The sequence below is a fragment of the Sander lucioperca genome, chromosome 2, assembly GCF_008315115.2.
Source record: "Sander lucioperca isolate FBNREF2018 chromosome 2, SLUC_FBN_1.2, whole genome shotgun sequence".
Taxonomy (NCBI): Eukaryota; Metazoa; Chordata; class Actinopteri; order Perciformes; family Percidae; genus Sander; species Sander lucioperca.
The window spans coordinates 8900940-8919060 of NC_050174.1; the positions used below are offsets into that span (position 1 = coordinate 8900940).

The 18121-nt window shown below is 39.0% G+C and overlaps 1 protein-coding gene across 1 annotated transcript; it reads left to right on the forward strand.

Moving 5' to 3' along the window:
• The first annotated feature begins 40 nt into the window (after nt 1-40).
• On the forward strand, nt 41-17080 carry plcxd3 (phosphatidylinositol-specific phospholipase C, X domain containing 3). Its single transcript, XM_031305007.2, has 6 exons — nt 41-244; nt 10694-10950; nt 11180-11353; nt 11786-11961; nt 13314-13415; nt 14447-17080. Exons 1-6 carry the CDS (start codon nt 142-144, stop codon nt 14601-14603), a joined length of 969 nt encoding a protein of 322 aa, XP_031160867.1. The 5' UTR covers nt 41-141; the 3' UTR covers nt 14604-17080.
• Nucleotides 17081-18121: the final 1041 nt, after the last annotated feature.

Below are 18121 nucleotides of genomic sequence, written 5' to 3' on the forward strand. Positions count from 1 at the left end.
TCCGCCGATGTGTACTGCTCAAGGGGGTGTGGACTGGTTCTCTGTCGCGATGGTTTGTGTGTGGAGAGAGAGAGAGAGCGCGCATTCACGGTTGGCGCAGGCACCGGTCCTTGAGAACGGAGCGTTGTGCACGGCGGCAGCATGGCTTCGTCTCACGGGAGAAGCGACATGCGGTTTGCAGATTGGATGGCAAGTTTACCACAGAGCATGCACAGTACTCCGCTCACCAACCTGGCTATCCCCGGTAGGTGTTTCTTTTATGTTGCCCTAATCAGGTGAGGATTATGTCCGTATCTTTCTATCCGCGCGCATTGCATGTAGATATTCTAGTATATAATAAATAAATAAATAAATAGGCTATGAGTTACAATATCAAAAACATATTGTACTGCTTTGCATACTTTGATGTTTTATTGTGTACCATGTGCAACTCCTTAAACCCAAAATATGGTTTTAGTTTCCTTGTACCTCATTAGAACAAAGGGTAAAACCTGTTGCGCAATGTGAGAAGTAACATGCGTTTTCAACAGTTCAGTTTCCTCTTGTGATGGTCTGCTGTCTCAAGGTTAAAGGCTACACAATACCAAGATGCTTTATGGCTTATCCATCTAACATTCCAAACGATGAGAGGAGCTGAGGTTAAAAAAAAACCCCACTATGAACCACTCTAAAGATTCAGAATAGGCAGATGCCTCGTGCTGCTCTGTTTTGTGTAGGACTTTGGCGTTTGTACTGTGGTGGAGGCCACAGAGGAGAAGAGACAGGGAGTGGGATGGGTTCAGTCTGTGCAGTCTGTTCAGTCTGATCACAGCGCTTCGCATAGAAAATGAACTGTTGGACCTCTATCCAATCAGTGTGCAGGTCTTCTTAAACTCCATTCAAATTGGAAATGCTGGTTGTAAAGGCCACCTCAGACTGATGGGATGGCTTATTAGCAGCCAGTTAATTCCATATCTGTTGCCTATGATTATCACACCTCCACACAAAGCGCATTCATTCTTCATTTTCTTGCATGTCTAATCCTTCATGCTCCCCCCTCTTTTTTTCCCTCACTCTCCCTCTCTCTCCATCCCTCCCTGTTGAACTATAGGATACCTGGTGTGTTTAGAGGTGGCATGTGCAGTGATGGCTTTTCAGATGCAGATAGCTTGGACCTTAGTGTCCAATGATGCGTGGCATATTACACAGGAAATCCATAGATTTGATCAAATACCGACTGAAAGACAGAAGAAGCAGGATGCCATGCATTACCTCATGCTTGTAATTTTGCTGAATCATGTGACATGTGCTGTGTTACACCACAGTTCATCCATGCCAAGCCAGCATGGAAACATGTTCTGTCCCACTTAATAAGGTATCATTACTTCTTATAATTATTCTTATTACGCGCCCTGCAGCTCAGCTGCTCTCTGTCTATCCTCTATTTGGATTCAGTTTCTGTTTTGCCATTTCTTGTGTTTTTGTGCACAAATTTGGCGTAAGGTTTATCAAGAAATACATTATAATCCACAGGAGTTTATTTTCCAACAATGACGATGTTGTGCACATCCATGTAGTTGCTGGTGCAGGACAAATAATTAATGATTAAAGAAAGTGAGTGAAGTCCGCAGTAAAGTTGTTGTGCGGACTTCACTCACTTTCTTTAGTTTATTTAGCAACAACCATGTGTTCTTATTGGAGCGTATGTCTAATTTCTTTCAAAAGCGTGTCTGATTATCTCAACCGCTTTGTTTCATCCTATCCTTTGATCAATAAAACTGGCACAGAAAAGAAACAAATGAGACAACTGTTTTATTTCCTCCACAAGTTTCATTCTTCTTCTTAGTTGAAAGAATATTATATTAACAATGTTAGATTCCTGACATACAATCCTCAGCATCCACCCACTGTTGCCTGTAATTCAGTGATGCTATTTATTTTTTAGGGAGAAAAAAAGGAAATTTCACCAGCCGATAGCCTCAATGATCCAGGTCAAAGTGTTTTGGCAATTTGGAGTACTCATGTGGGGGTGATGTGATGGCATGGTGCTCGGCTGTTGCCAAAAAGCCTAACAGTCTCCACTGTGTCTGTGTTGTCAGCATTGCATAGCAGTACTCATTGATATACATAATCTTCTATATGTTTGGCAATGAACTCATTTTAAGGTGTCATGGTGACAGAGAAGTCTTAATTAGTAGGCTATCTGGTTTTTAGGATTTTTTAATGGCATCTATTTGTCATGTTTCAAGTAATTGTATATAAGCTAATTCAGCCAAATTATCTGTGTAGGATATACAAATACTGTATATGGCTATACACACAACACATTATATTCTCAAGCTAGCATATGCGTTTGACAGATACAACAGCTGTTGTATGGCAGATATCTGTATGTACTTCTGCTGGATATCATATAAATTGTTGTGCATAAGTTTCTGTACGATATCATACAAACCCTCTCATGAGAATGCATTGCTGCTGTTGCCTTTGGCTGAGATCTACTTGGCCAGTCTCTATGTGAAAACTGTTTAAAGTACACAGTATACATAATAATAATCATGGACGATCACTTGTGCCGTAAACTGCCTTTGCCAGGATGATTAAATGGTTAGTCAGTTAATTTTTAGTATTATTGTTTGTGTAACCAGGGGAGACAATTCAAACAGATACATTTTCACAAAGGTATAGGAGTTAATAGCCCGAAGAACATTGCCATTCAGTCCATCATGTGGACTGAGGTGGTGGTGGACAGGTGAAGTGCCAGCGAATCTAAGCAAAGCTCCATATAGTATATATGTAGCATACCGGTAACTTACAGGCAATTAAATATTAAGTACAGTGGAGACATTTTATGTACAGAACAGTGTATGTAGTAGTGTAGTGTTATGTAAAAGTGTTTTACATAAAAGTTAAAAATGTAGAAAATATAAATACAAATAAATAAGTACTTGTAAAAAAATAAAAAGTATAGTGTGTGGTAAACTGTTAGTCAACAATGGGAAATGCTCCATCTTTGGATTTTTACTTTTGTTTTAGAATGGATTGAAACATTTGTAAAAAAAACAAATATATATATATATATATATATATATATATATATATATATATATATATATAAGGGGTCTGGAGGTGGAGATATACACTTGTCTATTCATGCAGTGCTTTAAAAACAAATATGGAATCTTGAAATAAATTATTTATTTAATTAGAAACCAATGAAGGGAGACCAGCACAGGGGAAGGGATGGTCTCTGTACTTGCGGGTGCCTTGCTGCAGGCAAGACAAGGCCAACTGACTGACTCCCACACAAAGAGTTACAGTAATCAATAGGTGAAGAGATAAAGGCATGTCTCCAGGTCCCTAAATGAGGGAAACTATTTTAATTTCTCAGTAGTTAGGTAGAAAAACCTGCTACCTCTCTCTAGTTGGAATTTGAAGGGTCAGCAGGTTTCAATGAGCTGCATATTTTCAGTGTAACCAGGATAAAAAATGTTACAATTTCAACAAATAGATCCCACTGAAAGCATATTTTGTAAAATATAAAATGGGCTCTAAAATGGAACCGTGTGGTGCACCACCGGGAGACAGGTGCAGAGGAAAACAAAAGGTTATCAATCCTATCCTAATCAATGTTGTAGGTAAGAGGCAAACCACATTTTACAAAATTGATCGTTCTTTTCTCTTCAAATTGTCTCAAAGAGCTCCAACTGAATTCAAATTGCATGGTTTTCAGAGTCCAAAGACACCAATTAATTATTTGTCACCCTGAGGACAACTGACTCAGTGCTGTTGAAACCTGACTGAAATGTGTCCAGAAAAAAGAAGACAGGGTTTTTTTTTTTGAAAGTAATGAGTTGTTTATTTAAAGTTATTACAGAGTTAAAGAGTTGTTTGTGATGCTGTGACTTGTGACAGCACAGCAGCCAAGGGCATTGTGGTTGTATCATTTATTATATAAAAATGGTACATATTTTCATGCGCATAATTCTGCCAGTCCTCTGCTGGTCAAAACCACCTTGTTTGTGAAATAAAAACAAGGTTGCTTTTAGACATAACTCAGCTCTCTATGTTTGATCCCATATGTCACTTTGGTCTCACACTGTGTCAATTGAGTCTACAAGTCAGACGACCTGAGCCAGTTTTACCTATGGCTAATTTGGGAAAAGGTGATGGGATGAGCATGAGAGGAAAGAAAGGGCTAGTGGTAGCAGATTAAAGATGGAGGTCATTACAGGGAGAGGACGGAAAGAGGCAGGGAGTAGTTATCATTTTCCTTTCCCCAAGCTGATCAGTGGGGAGACATGGTGGGCTGGTTTTCTGTGGCTATTGTTAGATCTGCTGGGTGAGCGCTGCAGACTGCCTGGCTGCACATTCGTCTGACTGAGGTAGTCAGCAAAGGTGTGCTGCCAGAGATACTGTGAACCTGTTTCTCTGTGGTTCTCTCACCATGAAACAAGCTGGAGGGAAGGGGATGGCTGTCAGAGTTTCCTTACCATATTAATTAAACTGGATTTTGAGTATGGGTGTAGGCGTATGAAGTGGGGTATGTGCTGACTGGTATGAGCATGTATCCTGGCGGTCTGTTATTTATATTAATTAACTATGGTCTGCTTATTTTTAACAGGCTAAAATGTTTACATTTACTCTCTGACACCTTTTCTTTCTGTTTTTTTTTTTAAAGCTCCATTCATGAATATTTGGCAACTAAGTGGCAGGACAACTCCAAAACAGGCCTACAGACAAACTGTCCCAAAATATTATTCCCCTTATAAATGTGTTATTTATATCCATACCCCTTTCACAAAGACATAGTGATTTGTTTCAATGTTAATATAAACAATATTGATCAATGTAGCTTTAAAGAAATAGCATATAGCTTAAACAAGTTTGAAATGGGACAAATTTTATTTTTGTTTTTTGATGAAAAAAAACTAAAAAATGGATATATTATTGTAATGATTTGGCCAAGATATAATCAGCACATGCATTGTGACCAAATTATATACAAATTACTTTCAAGTATCAGACAAAATTAAGTACTTAATTAAAAATTAGACAGTGGGTTGTATCTACCTAAAATTAATTAATTTGCTATCAGAGAAATTGCATTTTGTTTGACTTCATTCAAAGCTGACAAACTACTGGATGGGATAAATGACTTTACCTCACAGATACTAAAATGCCCACACAGAGCCAAAGTGTCAGGTTTACATGAGAGGGCTCAAGGGAGCCATACTTAACCTCTCCAGAGGTAAGAAATGAATAGCATACCTTAGGCCAGGGGGAAAGGGTGAAGGCAATTGTATTAACTTAAGATGGCCTCGCAGGCAATAAAACAAATCCGTTGCAAAAGAGGCATCTTCAGTCTGCCGGCTCCCTCAGGGCAGAGGAAAAGGCCAGCCCAGGACTTTGAGAAATTAATCTGTCCATCAGTCCCTTGACTTGACCATTCTGCTGCCACTTAAGCCCCTGAACAAAGAGGATAAATGGTATTAGATGTCAGGATAAACACTGGTAGAGCTAGATGCTTAAAGGGCAGGAAATCTGCCGGCTTAAAAGCCATTATAAAACAGGATGTGAAATTCAAAACAAACAAAGGAGAAGAAAATAGTTTGGTAGAGAGCGAAAGACAAAGAGAGAAAGAATATTTGTCCTAGAAAAATGAAGCAATGGGTGGTAAAGAGGTGGGAATAGTACAGCTATTTTCTGTAATGGATATGCCCCTGTAAGTCACAACCAGCCTTACATCTCTGTTTAACTCCACTTAAGGTTGACCAAAGTTCTTGTGTTTGACCAGACACCAATCTTCTGTTACTGTTCTGCGGATTTTACAACTGACAGCAAAGTATTGTGGTATAGCTACTGATACTCATAACAAACCATCTCAGCTTTTCAATTTTATAATTTTCTTGAGTAAATCTTTTCTCAAAATATCCAAGATATGGGCAGAAATGATGAGATATGGATTATCCACATGGCATAATTGCCTCACCACTGGCAGTTAATTGAGTTTTCCAGCAGGAGGACATTTATCTTGATTCTAAAAGTCATATAGTTCAGCCTCATCGGAAATGTATGTGCTTTGTGCTAGGGATGCACCGATCCGACTTTTTCAGTCCCGATACTGATGCCTGGGCTTTGTGTATCTGTCGATACCCGATACCGATCCGATACCATTGTTGAATTAATAATACACTCTATACCTTCCTTCCACCATGTGGAAGAGACTAAAGGCACCAGACCTTCCTAACTAAACATTACTTTCCTAACTAAAACAAAATAACATAGATGTAATGTATTGAATTCTTATTTATTTGTACACTCAACTCTTCCAGCATGCGACACATGTGCGACAGAGGGAAAAAAACTAACAAAACTGGATCTGGACTATTTTGTCAATATCGGGACCGCTATCCGATCTTAATATCGGATCGGTGCACCCCTACTTTGTACACACTGCCACTCGAACAAGATGGAAGAGAGTAGCAAGGTAGGAGACAAAGTAAGACTGGAGCGAGTTGATCTGAAGTTTGAAGAATAGAGGGCTGGAAGGAGCAACACTTGAATTACTACAGCATCATAACAGAAAGATCCATGCAAGGGAAGTGTAGAAGAGAGAGGATGGGGAGTATGGAGCTTATATTTATCTTGCACATGTATGCTTTTAGTATCATCAGCTCATCTCCACCCTGTTACTTTCGAATTTCCTTGTCATTTCCTCTTCTCTCCCTCCAAAAATGGAGTCCATGGTGAGCAGTAATGATTTGTCATGAGAAAAAGGCACAAACCACCAGTGGTATCTCTGAATGGGCTGGTCTCATTCAGTCAGAATGACTCAGTTACCACAGGTCAATTCTGAAAGGGAACAGTCATCACCCACCACCACTCAACCTCGTCATCATCATCAAGTGAATTGCTGTGTCATTATCATCTGTTTTTCTTTTGCGCTCTGTCTCTCTTTCCACTTTCCTCACATCTTCTTTACCCCAGTGATGTGTTTATGCCGCTGATGTGAGGGAAGAAGAGTTCCCACAGTTCAAAGCTGTCGTCCATTGTTATTCAAGGATTTGGGTATTTGCAGTACATTGTTATGAATGTTTACTGAATAGCATAAGAGTAGACAGTGTGGATGTTGTTTACAGTAAGCAGCTCATTCCAAATGATTGACTATGGCCCTTTAAATCAATGTGATCAGATACAACCAAGCATAAATTACGATGCAGGCCTTTACAAACAAATTAGGTGTCTTTTTTTGATTGAGAGGGAAAGGTTTGTTAATTTTGGTTGAAGCCACGAGGGAAGCAGTAATTTGGATTTCCTTTAGTAACCTCTGTGGTATTGATTACAGTCTTAGTTCATTTCTGGCGGTTAAACATATTAAGAGAGGATAAAAAAAACGTGTAAATATTCTATACTGTCTAATAAATGTGGTGTTTTAGTTCCAGTAGACAAGAATAAAAAGGGAAATGACTCAAGTCTGAGGCACAGTGTTGAGATTATTTGTAAATAGTTGTATAAGGATGGGAATCCGTTGTCTGCACAGTTCATTTCAAAAATGTTTCCTCACATTTCCAAATTAATTTGTTGCCCTTGAGACATGGCACAGCATTAAGGTAGAGCAAATTAGTTCATAACATAAACTATTTTTAATCATGTTCAAAGTTCAGGTACTGCTCTGCACAGCTTTCTCTGCAGATTCTTATAGATGTTCTGCACACGTGGCAAAATGTTTGGTCCTTCAGTCTCTGTTTTTCTTCTCTGCAGTAAAGCATAATGCACAGGGATTCTGTCATACATATTAAAGGAAATGCTAGTTAGTAATGCAAAAACACGATTCCATATGGGTGTTCAGCTTTCATTAAAACCTGCTAAGATATAGTGGGTTGCATTATCCCATGGGATTATTGAATTGAATTTATATTAGCTAAACTTCTTTCCCTAACATATGATGACAGTAAATATCACAAGAACCACATCCTAATTAATTGTGCAGCAAGGTCCTCTGCTATTTAATGGAATAATTGTTTAAGAATATGCTAGTTTCCGCTTCTCAAATGTGAGGAATGTTTTTCATTGATTTATGTGATATTAAATTGAATATCTTTGGATTTTGGACTGTTGGTTGAATTAAAAACGAAAATTGAAGGCATTAACTTGGGCTTTAAAGTGCTCATATTATGCTCATTTTCAGATTCATAATTGTATTTAGAGTTTGTACTAGAATAGGTTTACATGGTTTAATTAAAAAAAAAACACCATCTTTTTGTTGTACTGCACATTGCTGCAACTCCTCTTTTCACCCTGTTTGTTGAGCTCTCTGTTTTAGCTTCAGAGTGAGGCATCACACTTCTGTTCAACCTTTGTTGGGAGTTGCACATGTGCAGTAGCTAGGTAAGGACTACTAGCCATTACGTAAGAAGCAGAGTATGAGGGCGTGCCACGCAAGCATTATAACGTGTGTTACAAAGTGATGCATGTTCGTCACGGAAGTAAATGCTGGACTACAATAGAGCTGTTTGGAGCACTTTGTGAACAGTGTTTTCTGTTGGAGATGGTAAGTCCCTTTGGGGTGGACTTTGGGCTTTTTCACTTTGTAAACCTATAACATGCACAAAAAAGATATGCAACACTATAAAGGAAAGGGAACAAGCCAAAAAGCATAATATGAGCACTTTAAGAAATTGTGATTGGGTGTTTTTCATCATGTTTTGACATTTTTAATAAAGAAAATAATTTTGTGATAATAATGATGTTTTGTTGCACAACCTTCAGAGCCAAAGAGAAATCTTTCTCTGCAACAACAGCATAGCCAGCTGTTGCGACTAGTTAAGGTCATACTCTGTTACAATGTGACCCTGGTGGTACGATTCAGCCTGTAGAGATGCTTTTTGCCACTCTGCCCCAGGATTCAGCTGTCTACCCTGCTTATGGTCATTCTCTGGGCCGACTGCGAAGACCTGGCGCCGGAGTATAGCTGAAGGTCAATTTAGGCTGTGTGTGTGTGTGTGTGTGTGTGTGTGTGTGTGTGTGCGCGTGCATGCGTGTGTGTGTTGGTTGAGGAGGGGAGGGTGTTTGTTTGATTGAGGGAACATGATGAAGAGACAAGAGAATGATAACTTGATTGCAGTGATGAGAGCAGGAGCAAGATACTAGAATTACTGTCAGCCTAATTTGCATAACATATGCATATACACACACACACACTTACTCTTGCCTCATTTCAAACAAGCATGGAAGGGCACAAGACCCTCAGACCTAACATCACCAATGATCGATTGCAAGGAAATGCTTACGTGTCACCTAGGAAAGCATCAAAATATTGACAGACTTCCACAATCTGTCCAGTGTTATTTTTACTGCCATTAATGGGATGGGATTTTTCTCGAACCGAATGATAATAAAACATATCACTTTCTCACAAAATAGCTGTATTAATCTATTCAAGTTTCTATTTGATCTGCTTATCTACATTTCTGCTGCCATTCCAATGGCAGTGAATGGGAATGTGTTTGTAAGGCTAAAGGCACTGAAAAATTACATTTGAAAAATTATATTATATCTTTCAGTTTCTTAGTATACTTCAAGGAACAGCTTTCATCAGGACTACTTTCTGCAGAAGAAATAGATTTACGAATCTTTTTATATTTTAGTGAGACAATAATGAGCACCACAGTTGGCGTGCTAGAGTTGTAATGGTAGGTCAACTTATTTATAGCCCATACATCTCAATGCATGCAGTATCTCAGTGACCCTGTCTGGTAAAGGTCTATCCAGTTCTGCTTGTAGAGCAATGTGTCCTTTATTCAGAAGAGGGTGAAATAGCTGAGATAAAATTGAGAAATATGATTAATTGATTTATTGAAAATACATTCAACATTGTCTGATTTTATTGATGAAGAGATGTCTCTCTAGGATATTATTATTAATTTGGGAAAAAGTTGGTCTGAAATAAACTTTTCGTTCGAATTCAAATATAATATAACAATTTTATTATATGAATATGATGAAACAAATTGAAGGATCCTATTATCTACAAGAAAATACGAAACACATTTGCAAGTGTGGAAGACCTGCGAAAGGTAGAAATGAGCCTTTCTGAGGGGTTTAGAAAATCTCCAAGGGTCTGAAATTGCAAATTGAGTCATTGAGGACTAGACTAGACCAGAAAGTTAGGATCAGACCGGCATCAGGTGCAATATAACAACTGAGTAACTCGATCTGCTGAGGAAGACCATGAGATGTTGTTGAAATCTTTGCCAACAATAAGTTAGTTGCTGTTTCCAAGGTCAAGAATGAACTTTAAAGTTCACACTGAGATAACTTGTTTAAGACTTTTTGAGCTAATATACCAAAATGTCCAGGCAAAACGTAATGGGTGTACAAAATAGTTAAAAATGACCAATGGACAATTGCACTATATAAAATATGTACCAAAAGCTATATAAGAAAATATAAAATAACAAGCACAACATTGTTCTCTGGGAGCTATATTCTCCATGAAAAATATCAGTGGTGTGTGTGAGCACAACCTTTCCTGTTATCTGAGTTCATAACTTATGACCATGAATGCTGATATTCAGTCAGTGTTTTTGCCATGGCACCGGGCTGTTTTCCAGGACTGACCCCACTCTTACACCTATGTCCCACCACATATTCTACAGAAAACCTGCAGCAGTCAATATCTGCATGCAGACTCATGTTTGTGTCTTCCCAGGTTCCCATGATTCCTTCAGTTTTTACATCGATGAGGCGTCTCCAGTTGGCCCCGAGCAGCCGGAAACGGTGCAGAACTTTGTTTCTGTTTTTGGGACGGTGGCTAAGAAACTAATGAGGAAGTGGTTAGCTACACAGACTATGAACTTCACCAGCCAACTGGAGGCTGGGATCCGCTTCTTCGACCTGCGCATCTCCACCAAGCCCCGTGACCCCGACAACGAATTGTTCTTCGCCCACGGGCTCTTCAGTGCCACGGTCAGTAATGAGTTTGGGTGGTTTTTGATGTGATAAATACTTTTGCAATGCTTGTGGTTGCTAAGTGATGTACATATTATATGTGTATGTGGCAGCATTTTAATGTGAGAGTGCAGACTGAGAGCATTCAAGTAGGCTACATCACAATCATTTTTGTGCCTATATTTTGTATCATTATGGCATGAAAGAAATTATGAATACGTGTATTGTTCATATTTGTGTTTTTTAGGTCAGAGAAGGTCTTGAGCAGATCAGCAGTTTCCTGTCAGCTCATGCAAGAGAGGTTGTGTTCCTGGACTTCAACCACTTCTACGGTGTGCAGAACCTGCACCATGAAAAACTGGTGGCCATGTTAAAAGAGGTGTTTGGAGACAAACTCTGCCCAGTCGTCTTCGCTCAGGAGGTACTGTCGAATTGAAATACACTCAACACTTCACAATGAGTAGGATTAAAATGCAATTAAGTGACCTAGAAGATGGCCTCAAACATTTATTTCAAAAGCTTCTTTCACCTTAATAACTCTTGATTAAAACAGAAAACAAATCAGACACATTGTGTTTGTGTGTGTGTGTGTGTGTGTGTGTGTGTGTGTGTGTGTGTGTGTGTGTTGTTTTCTCAGCATTGCACAACAGTGATTGCTGTGTTTTGAACTCTTGAGATGCACAATAATGGTGATCACACCCCTAATCATTGGTACTTTTTTCATAGTATGCCCTATTGCATAGAAGTTGAGTAGAACTTGTTTATTTAACACCCACCACCTTTTTTTTCTTTTGTCACCGCTTACCATCTCTCCCTCCTGGTCCCCTGAACACACACCTCCCTCCATCCTCAGGTGTCTCTGCAGTATCTCTGGGAGAAGGAGTACCAGGTGCTTGTCTTCTACCACCACCCCATGGCCCTTGAGGTGCCCTTCCTGTGGCCAGGGCAGATGATGCCCTCTCCCTGGGCCAACACCACCGACCCAGAGAAGCTGGTTCAGTTTCTCCAGGCGTCTGTCACTGACCGCAGGTCAGCCTCTACCTTTAGTCCACTGTGGGCACACCTTAATGCATGAGGTTAAATGGGACGAAATCTCTGTACTTTGTCATGTGGGGTAGTAGCTCAGTTGGGTTGGGAACCGGAGGGTCGCTGGTTCAAGTCCCAGTACGGACTAAAGTACTCCTTGACAAGGCACTGTAGTGCATCCGCAGTGCTGGTCCAGCACTAGCAGCCAGTTGGGGGGGTACGGCCACTCACTCTGACATCTCTCCATTTGTGCATGAATAGGTCCTGAACGTGTGTGTGTGTATTTCAGGCCTGTGTGTAGTGACTTCTAACAAAACAGAGTGTAAATTGTAGTTTCCTCACTGGGGATCAAGAAAAAGTATAAATTAAAAATTAAAATGAAATGAAATGTCACCCATGCAAGTGATCCAACCATGATGTGTGATGATGATTTTGATTTATTGTCATAATGCTCATACTTTGCTATATACTGTAGTTAGTGCAAAATTGCCAATTAAGGGTAAAATGTACAAGTTATTGCAATCTCTGGGCTATGCGACACACATCAAAGGCTAACTTGTAAACAATACTAGGTTGACCTGTGGTATATGGCTGCATGGTGTATGGTCAATGTGTTATATTGTGGCTGTAACTTCATCACTCACTACTTAGTAAGTCAGAGAAAGACTTCCACGTTTATAGGTCTGGACACTCATTGCTGCAGTCCATCCAACAAGAAGATAAAACCACATTTTTTCCCCTATAAAACTCATTCATACATAAATTTAAAGGAAACTGCTGACAGTAATGGTAAAACATATTCTTAGAATCTGACATAAATTTGCATGTGAAATGTTTGTGTCTATATTTTTTCTATATTTTCTTTGTGGTAACTTAAAGCTTTAGTGCGTAACTTTTTGATATTAATAAACGCCCGTTACATTCAAGCCATTGCCAAATGAGTTGCTACAAAGCTAATTAAGACTATTACCTCCACACAACTCCGTCTGTATTTCTCAGTATGGCTATGTTCAAAAGAAACTTCTGAAGAGTCCATCATGTTTTTTAATCCTCCGTGCTAGCAACTGCATGGAGGAGGAGTGGAGGCGCGTGCGCCATCACGTAAGGCTTGTATCATGTGGACGCACTGACAGTTTTGTTGTCATTACTTAGAATTCCTCATGGGGGCGACAGAAACTACGCACTATAGCTTTAAAGTAATTAAATCTAAAGTAAGGCCAAGTGTATTTATTTATGTAGCACCTCTCTGCAGCAGATGTCTTAAGGTGCTTTACATAACTAGATAAAATGCAAAAAAAATACTAATAAATATACAGCAAAAATAAATTGTAAATACTTTGATGTTTAACCTGCAGGAGAAAGGGGACCTTCTTTGTCTCCCAGGTGGTTCTAACACCGAAGGCCAGCACTGTGATGAAGGGCGTGGCTAGCGGACTGAGAGAGACAATCACTGAAAGGTGTGTACAACTGTTTAGGTGTGACAGACTTACAGAAATAATAGGAAAAATATTTTATGTTTATGTTCAGTATAACACTAAGACTGGATAAGATGCAAGGTTAGCACCATAGGTAGCACACAGTATTATTCAATATATACACAGGCACTACGGAACCAAACACCACAACACCTTAGGTACCAGAGGCCACAGAAATGACATGCCCAAAATAACTGAAAACAAAGAATAATGTGCGCACACACACACACACACACACACACACACACACACACACACACACACATACACACATAAACAGTCATTTGTGAGTCATCTTAGCCTTTTTTAAATACATCCACATGCATGTTGGTTTCTACAGGTACCCCCAGGCGTTTAACACTGACCTCATTAAAGTTTTTTTTAACAGCTGTCACAAACCCGAGGCGATCCTTCTCATCTTTCTCCCTCTTTCTTTATCTCCCCTTCTCAGTTCTGGTTCAGGATTTTCTTTTCCTGATTTACCCCCAGGTTTGTCTGTATACTCGTAATGTCACCAGATTGTTAAAAGCCTCAGCAGCAAGCCATCCATTTTCCTGACATGAGTTATTAATTTGGTAACTCCACTATCAGCCATTCTCACCAGGCGTTTGGTTACTTTGATGTAGGCATCCTTCAAAATTCCACCTATTCGTTTTGCCACACAGACTGTCAGCGTAGGACTTGACATAACAAGAAAGCGAGCGTATAGACTTTTGCCAAGCAGAAAGCTGGGTGAGGCATCTGCAGGAGTTACACCCTCCCCCTGGTGCACGGCTCACATAAACATGTCCAGCAAGTGTTCAGTGTCATTCTCACAGCTGGTGTCTGGCTTGCAGACATCCCATGCTGCGTCACAGAGATCTTTTATCACTGCGCGTCCCTCTCTGTGTTAAAACAGCCAACCATGATTCATCCCTTCTTTTACTCCTCTCTAGATCTTTTGTGATTTTATTTCCCCCTCTTGGTCTTTCCTCTAACATGTGTCTGTGTGTGTTTCTCGTGCGTCCTCTCAGGGCCTTACCAGGCATGATGCAGTGGATCAGATCACAGAGACCCGGGGAAAGCGGCATCAACATTATCACAGCTGACTTTGTGGAGCTCGGGGAATTCATCAGTGCCGTCATCACCCTCAACTATCACATGGACGATGATGAAGATGACGCCACCTGAGAGCCCACAGGGGGCGTCAGGGAGCACAGTCACCACCACTACTGCTAGAGGCTTGGTCTGTGCTCTCACTCTTTTCTCTTTGGCATTTATTTCAGGAGGGGAGCAGCACTGCTCTTCTTACCTTATTTAGGCCTATAGTGAATTGAGAGCTTAAAAGGCAAAAGAGTGTTTAGGTAAGAGAAGTTGGGATTGGGAGAAACAACACTAGTGTTTGGTTGGAGCACGCAGAGAACGAGGTTTTGTTTTGTTTCCTATGTTGGGGATCAAAATACTTAATTCAAGTGAGATGTTAATTTTCTTTATTTCCTGTGCTGTAGACATAACTGCTTTGTCCATTGATCAAATGTACTGTTTTCAGGTATCACTTCACCAAGGGTAGATTTCTCACAGCATATCAACTTTTTGCTAAATGTATTCGTACATAATTTTTTTTGTACTCTAGTGACAGTTTTTTTCAAAGATTCTTTTAAAATAAGTCTTAAACCGCTCAAATTGTAGCTTGCTGTTCGTCAAAATCTGTCCAAGAGATGTTTTTTATTTATTTACAATATGCATCCCTGATCAGATCACTGGGGGTTGTTTCTGAAAAACTCTTTGAGCAGAATGTGTTTAAAAAGTGTTATTACAATGTGTTCACCCAATACATCAGAAGAAGATGAACCATTTTCCATATGTTTCCTCAGCAGTTATCTCTCTAGGGGCTTTCTCCCAGTAATAATCTCCTCTGAAGTCAGCTTGCAGACATTGATCAGACATCTTTGTAAATCGGTAAGTCATTGATTCACTCATTCAAAAGCATAGAGAAATAGAGAGCAAGAGTGCAGCTTGGCTAGCAGAGAAAAATTTACCATTCACGCCATGTGTACTTTATCTTATGTGCATCTAAACTAAACAATAGTTTTAACTATGTCAGTGTGTTTCAAATTTCAAGACCATGATCAGCTGTCGCTGCAAGGTACCTTACAAAAAAAATAATTTCTTTAAGACAGCTAGAAATGCAATCAATGCTACTAGTCATTTCTAATGCTTAGGGATCAACCGTGACAAATGTATTGGATTTTGTGGTGGGTGCTGAGTCGTGATAGCCAAGTATAAAAATACATCTGGGTACAAGAGTGTATCCACTATCTGTGTGTGCGACTATACTTACTGCTGTAGTGCAGTTTATATATATATATATATATATATGAGTCATCATGAGATGTATCTCAGTGTTGTGTCTTTCATAATCACAGGTCATAAAGTTGCTTAACACTCACTCACAGACCCTTTGTATTTCAAGTCAGAAAAGGCTAAACATCATAATTTGAAGTCAGGAAGTCTTGATGTAACAACAGTGCTTTGACACTTGGAAAATAATACAATAAATGTTTAGTTTAATATCTAGCTGTAACTCTTTGGTGTCTACCTTATTAGGTGTTTCTGAATGATACTAAATACCTGGATTTATGCTATATCATTTAGTACACTTTTAATTTATGTTTAATGGGTTTCCTTCTATACTCTGCAGTATTTCATTAAAGATGGAAAAATACTTCGAAATGGCACCCAGAAAGATAATGGGAATATTTTATTGCAAGGTTTTATGCATAATGCATGAAAACAATCACATACAAGTCAAACATCTACACACCTTATGATCAGTGTGGCATTTTCTACTGAGAATGTATTCTGTAAAGTAATGTACAACCAAAACAGAAAACTCAACTCTTTGGATTTGTGAATGTATGTGTCTTGTGAGTAACTGTGCCATTTCTATAAAAAAGTCTCATGTGATCGATTGACTGAGTATCAGCTAGAAAGTCATTTTTTGTATTGTGCGCTTCAATGTTGAGGTGAGTTCAAGTTTTGGAATTCAGACGGTACTTATGTCACTTCAGTGTGGTTTCATTTTAAAATGTTTTATATCGTGGAAAGTTTGTACATACTGTAATTGCAAATAGTACACTGCCAATGAATTGTACATTATTTAAACTATTGCAGAGTCATTGATAATAATTTCCTAATATATACCTTAACTGAGCTATCATAATGCTTCTTCTTTTTCATAATTTCAGTTTTGTGCATGAACCAAACTGTTCTACATATACTACCTTTTGTTTTTTTACCAACAGTGTCCATTAGGTATGTGCATATACTAAATTATTTCCTGTATATTGTTCTTAACAGCATGGGTGTATCTCAGCTGGAAATGTTTAATCCTTTTAGACACATCTCCAAATTAATTCTTTTTTTTTGATGTTGCACTGCTACTACCACATACAAATGAAGAATGAAGCCACACAAATGAGCAGATTTGAAAAGGCTTGCAAATTGTGTTGTAAGAACATGTGTTTCTTCCCTGGTCCAAACTGTTGTCATTGCCTTTATGTTCTGGTGTAAAAAGAATCCTTTGCTGTTGTAAAACTCACAACAACTTGTACAAAAATGACTGTTCTAAGTGGAAACATCAAATCAAATAAAGCTTCTGTGACTAATGAGTGACTAAGTGAAAAATCATTTCATTACCAGTTTCCGGCTTGTTGAGTTGTGATTGGTTAGTTAGTTGCTTGATTAAAATAAATAATTATTTAAGCCATTATAATACAATTGTGATTTAATTCAATCACTAAATTGCAGTACTCTAAATATAAAGTAGGTTTTCAGCTTTTATGCTAACAACCCAGTATTTTTATTCCCTTTCTGGGCAGAGAAGCATCCTAAAATCATCCAGTTTCCAGGGTGATGAGGATGGAGGTGGGTGGGCGGCACTCAGGGTGACCTTACTGAGGATGTGTTTTGTAATTCAGAATCTGCCGTTCTGCAGCCAGGTGTTGCTCTTGAACAGGAAACAGAGTGTGGCTCGTGTGTGTGTGTGTGTGTGTGTGTGTGTGTGTGTGTGTGTGTGTGTGTGTGCATCTTACTGTAGATACGACGTCTTGTAAAAAAACTAAATCAGTATTTTGTTGAGTTATTCTAACCTTCTGTCTGTGACTCATACAAAAAGCACGTAGCTGTTTGTAACAATGCACTAAATCAAATGGTATGTTCTCATATGCCGTTTTACACTTATCAACACAGGGTTAATTGACGTCATGTCACACACATGCACACATAGGCTACTTCTCTGGAAGCTGCCCAGTACAACATCAGTGTAAGTGCTTTGACTGCTTTACACATTATAGTAGTTGAGGGAAAGAAAGGGCAAAACTTATTCATTTCCTTTGAATAAGGATACGATTCTTTAAATCTTCCCATCATGTGAGTTGTATTTGGTTTTTGTGGCTTATTAATGTGCTTTATTCCATTTGCTAATGGACTGCGTGTCATTATTAATGCTTTTCAAGGGAAAGAAGAAAGAAAGAAAGAGAAATGTATTGAAACAGTCATTTGCTGGAGGAATGAGAAAATGCAAATGCTCATTGTTATTGTGTGATTATGCGTGTGCATGTTTGTGTCTGTCTTTCTCTGTCACTCACACACACACACACACACACACACACACACACACAGGCAGGCAAACACACAGACAAACACAT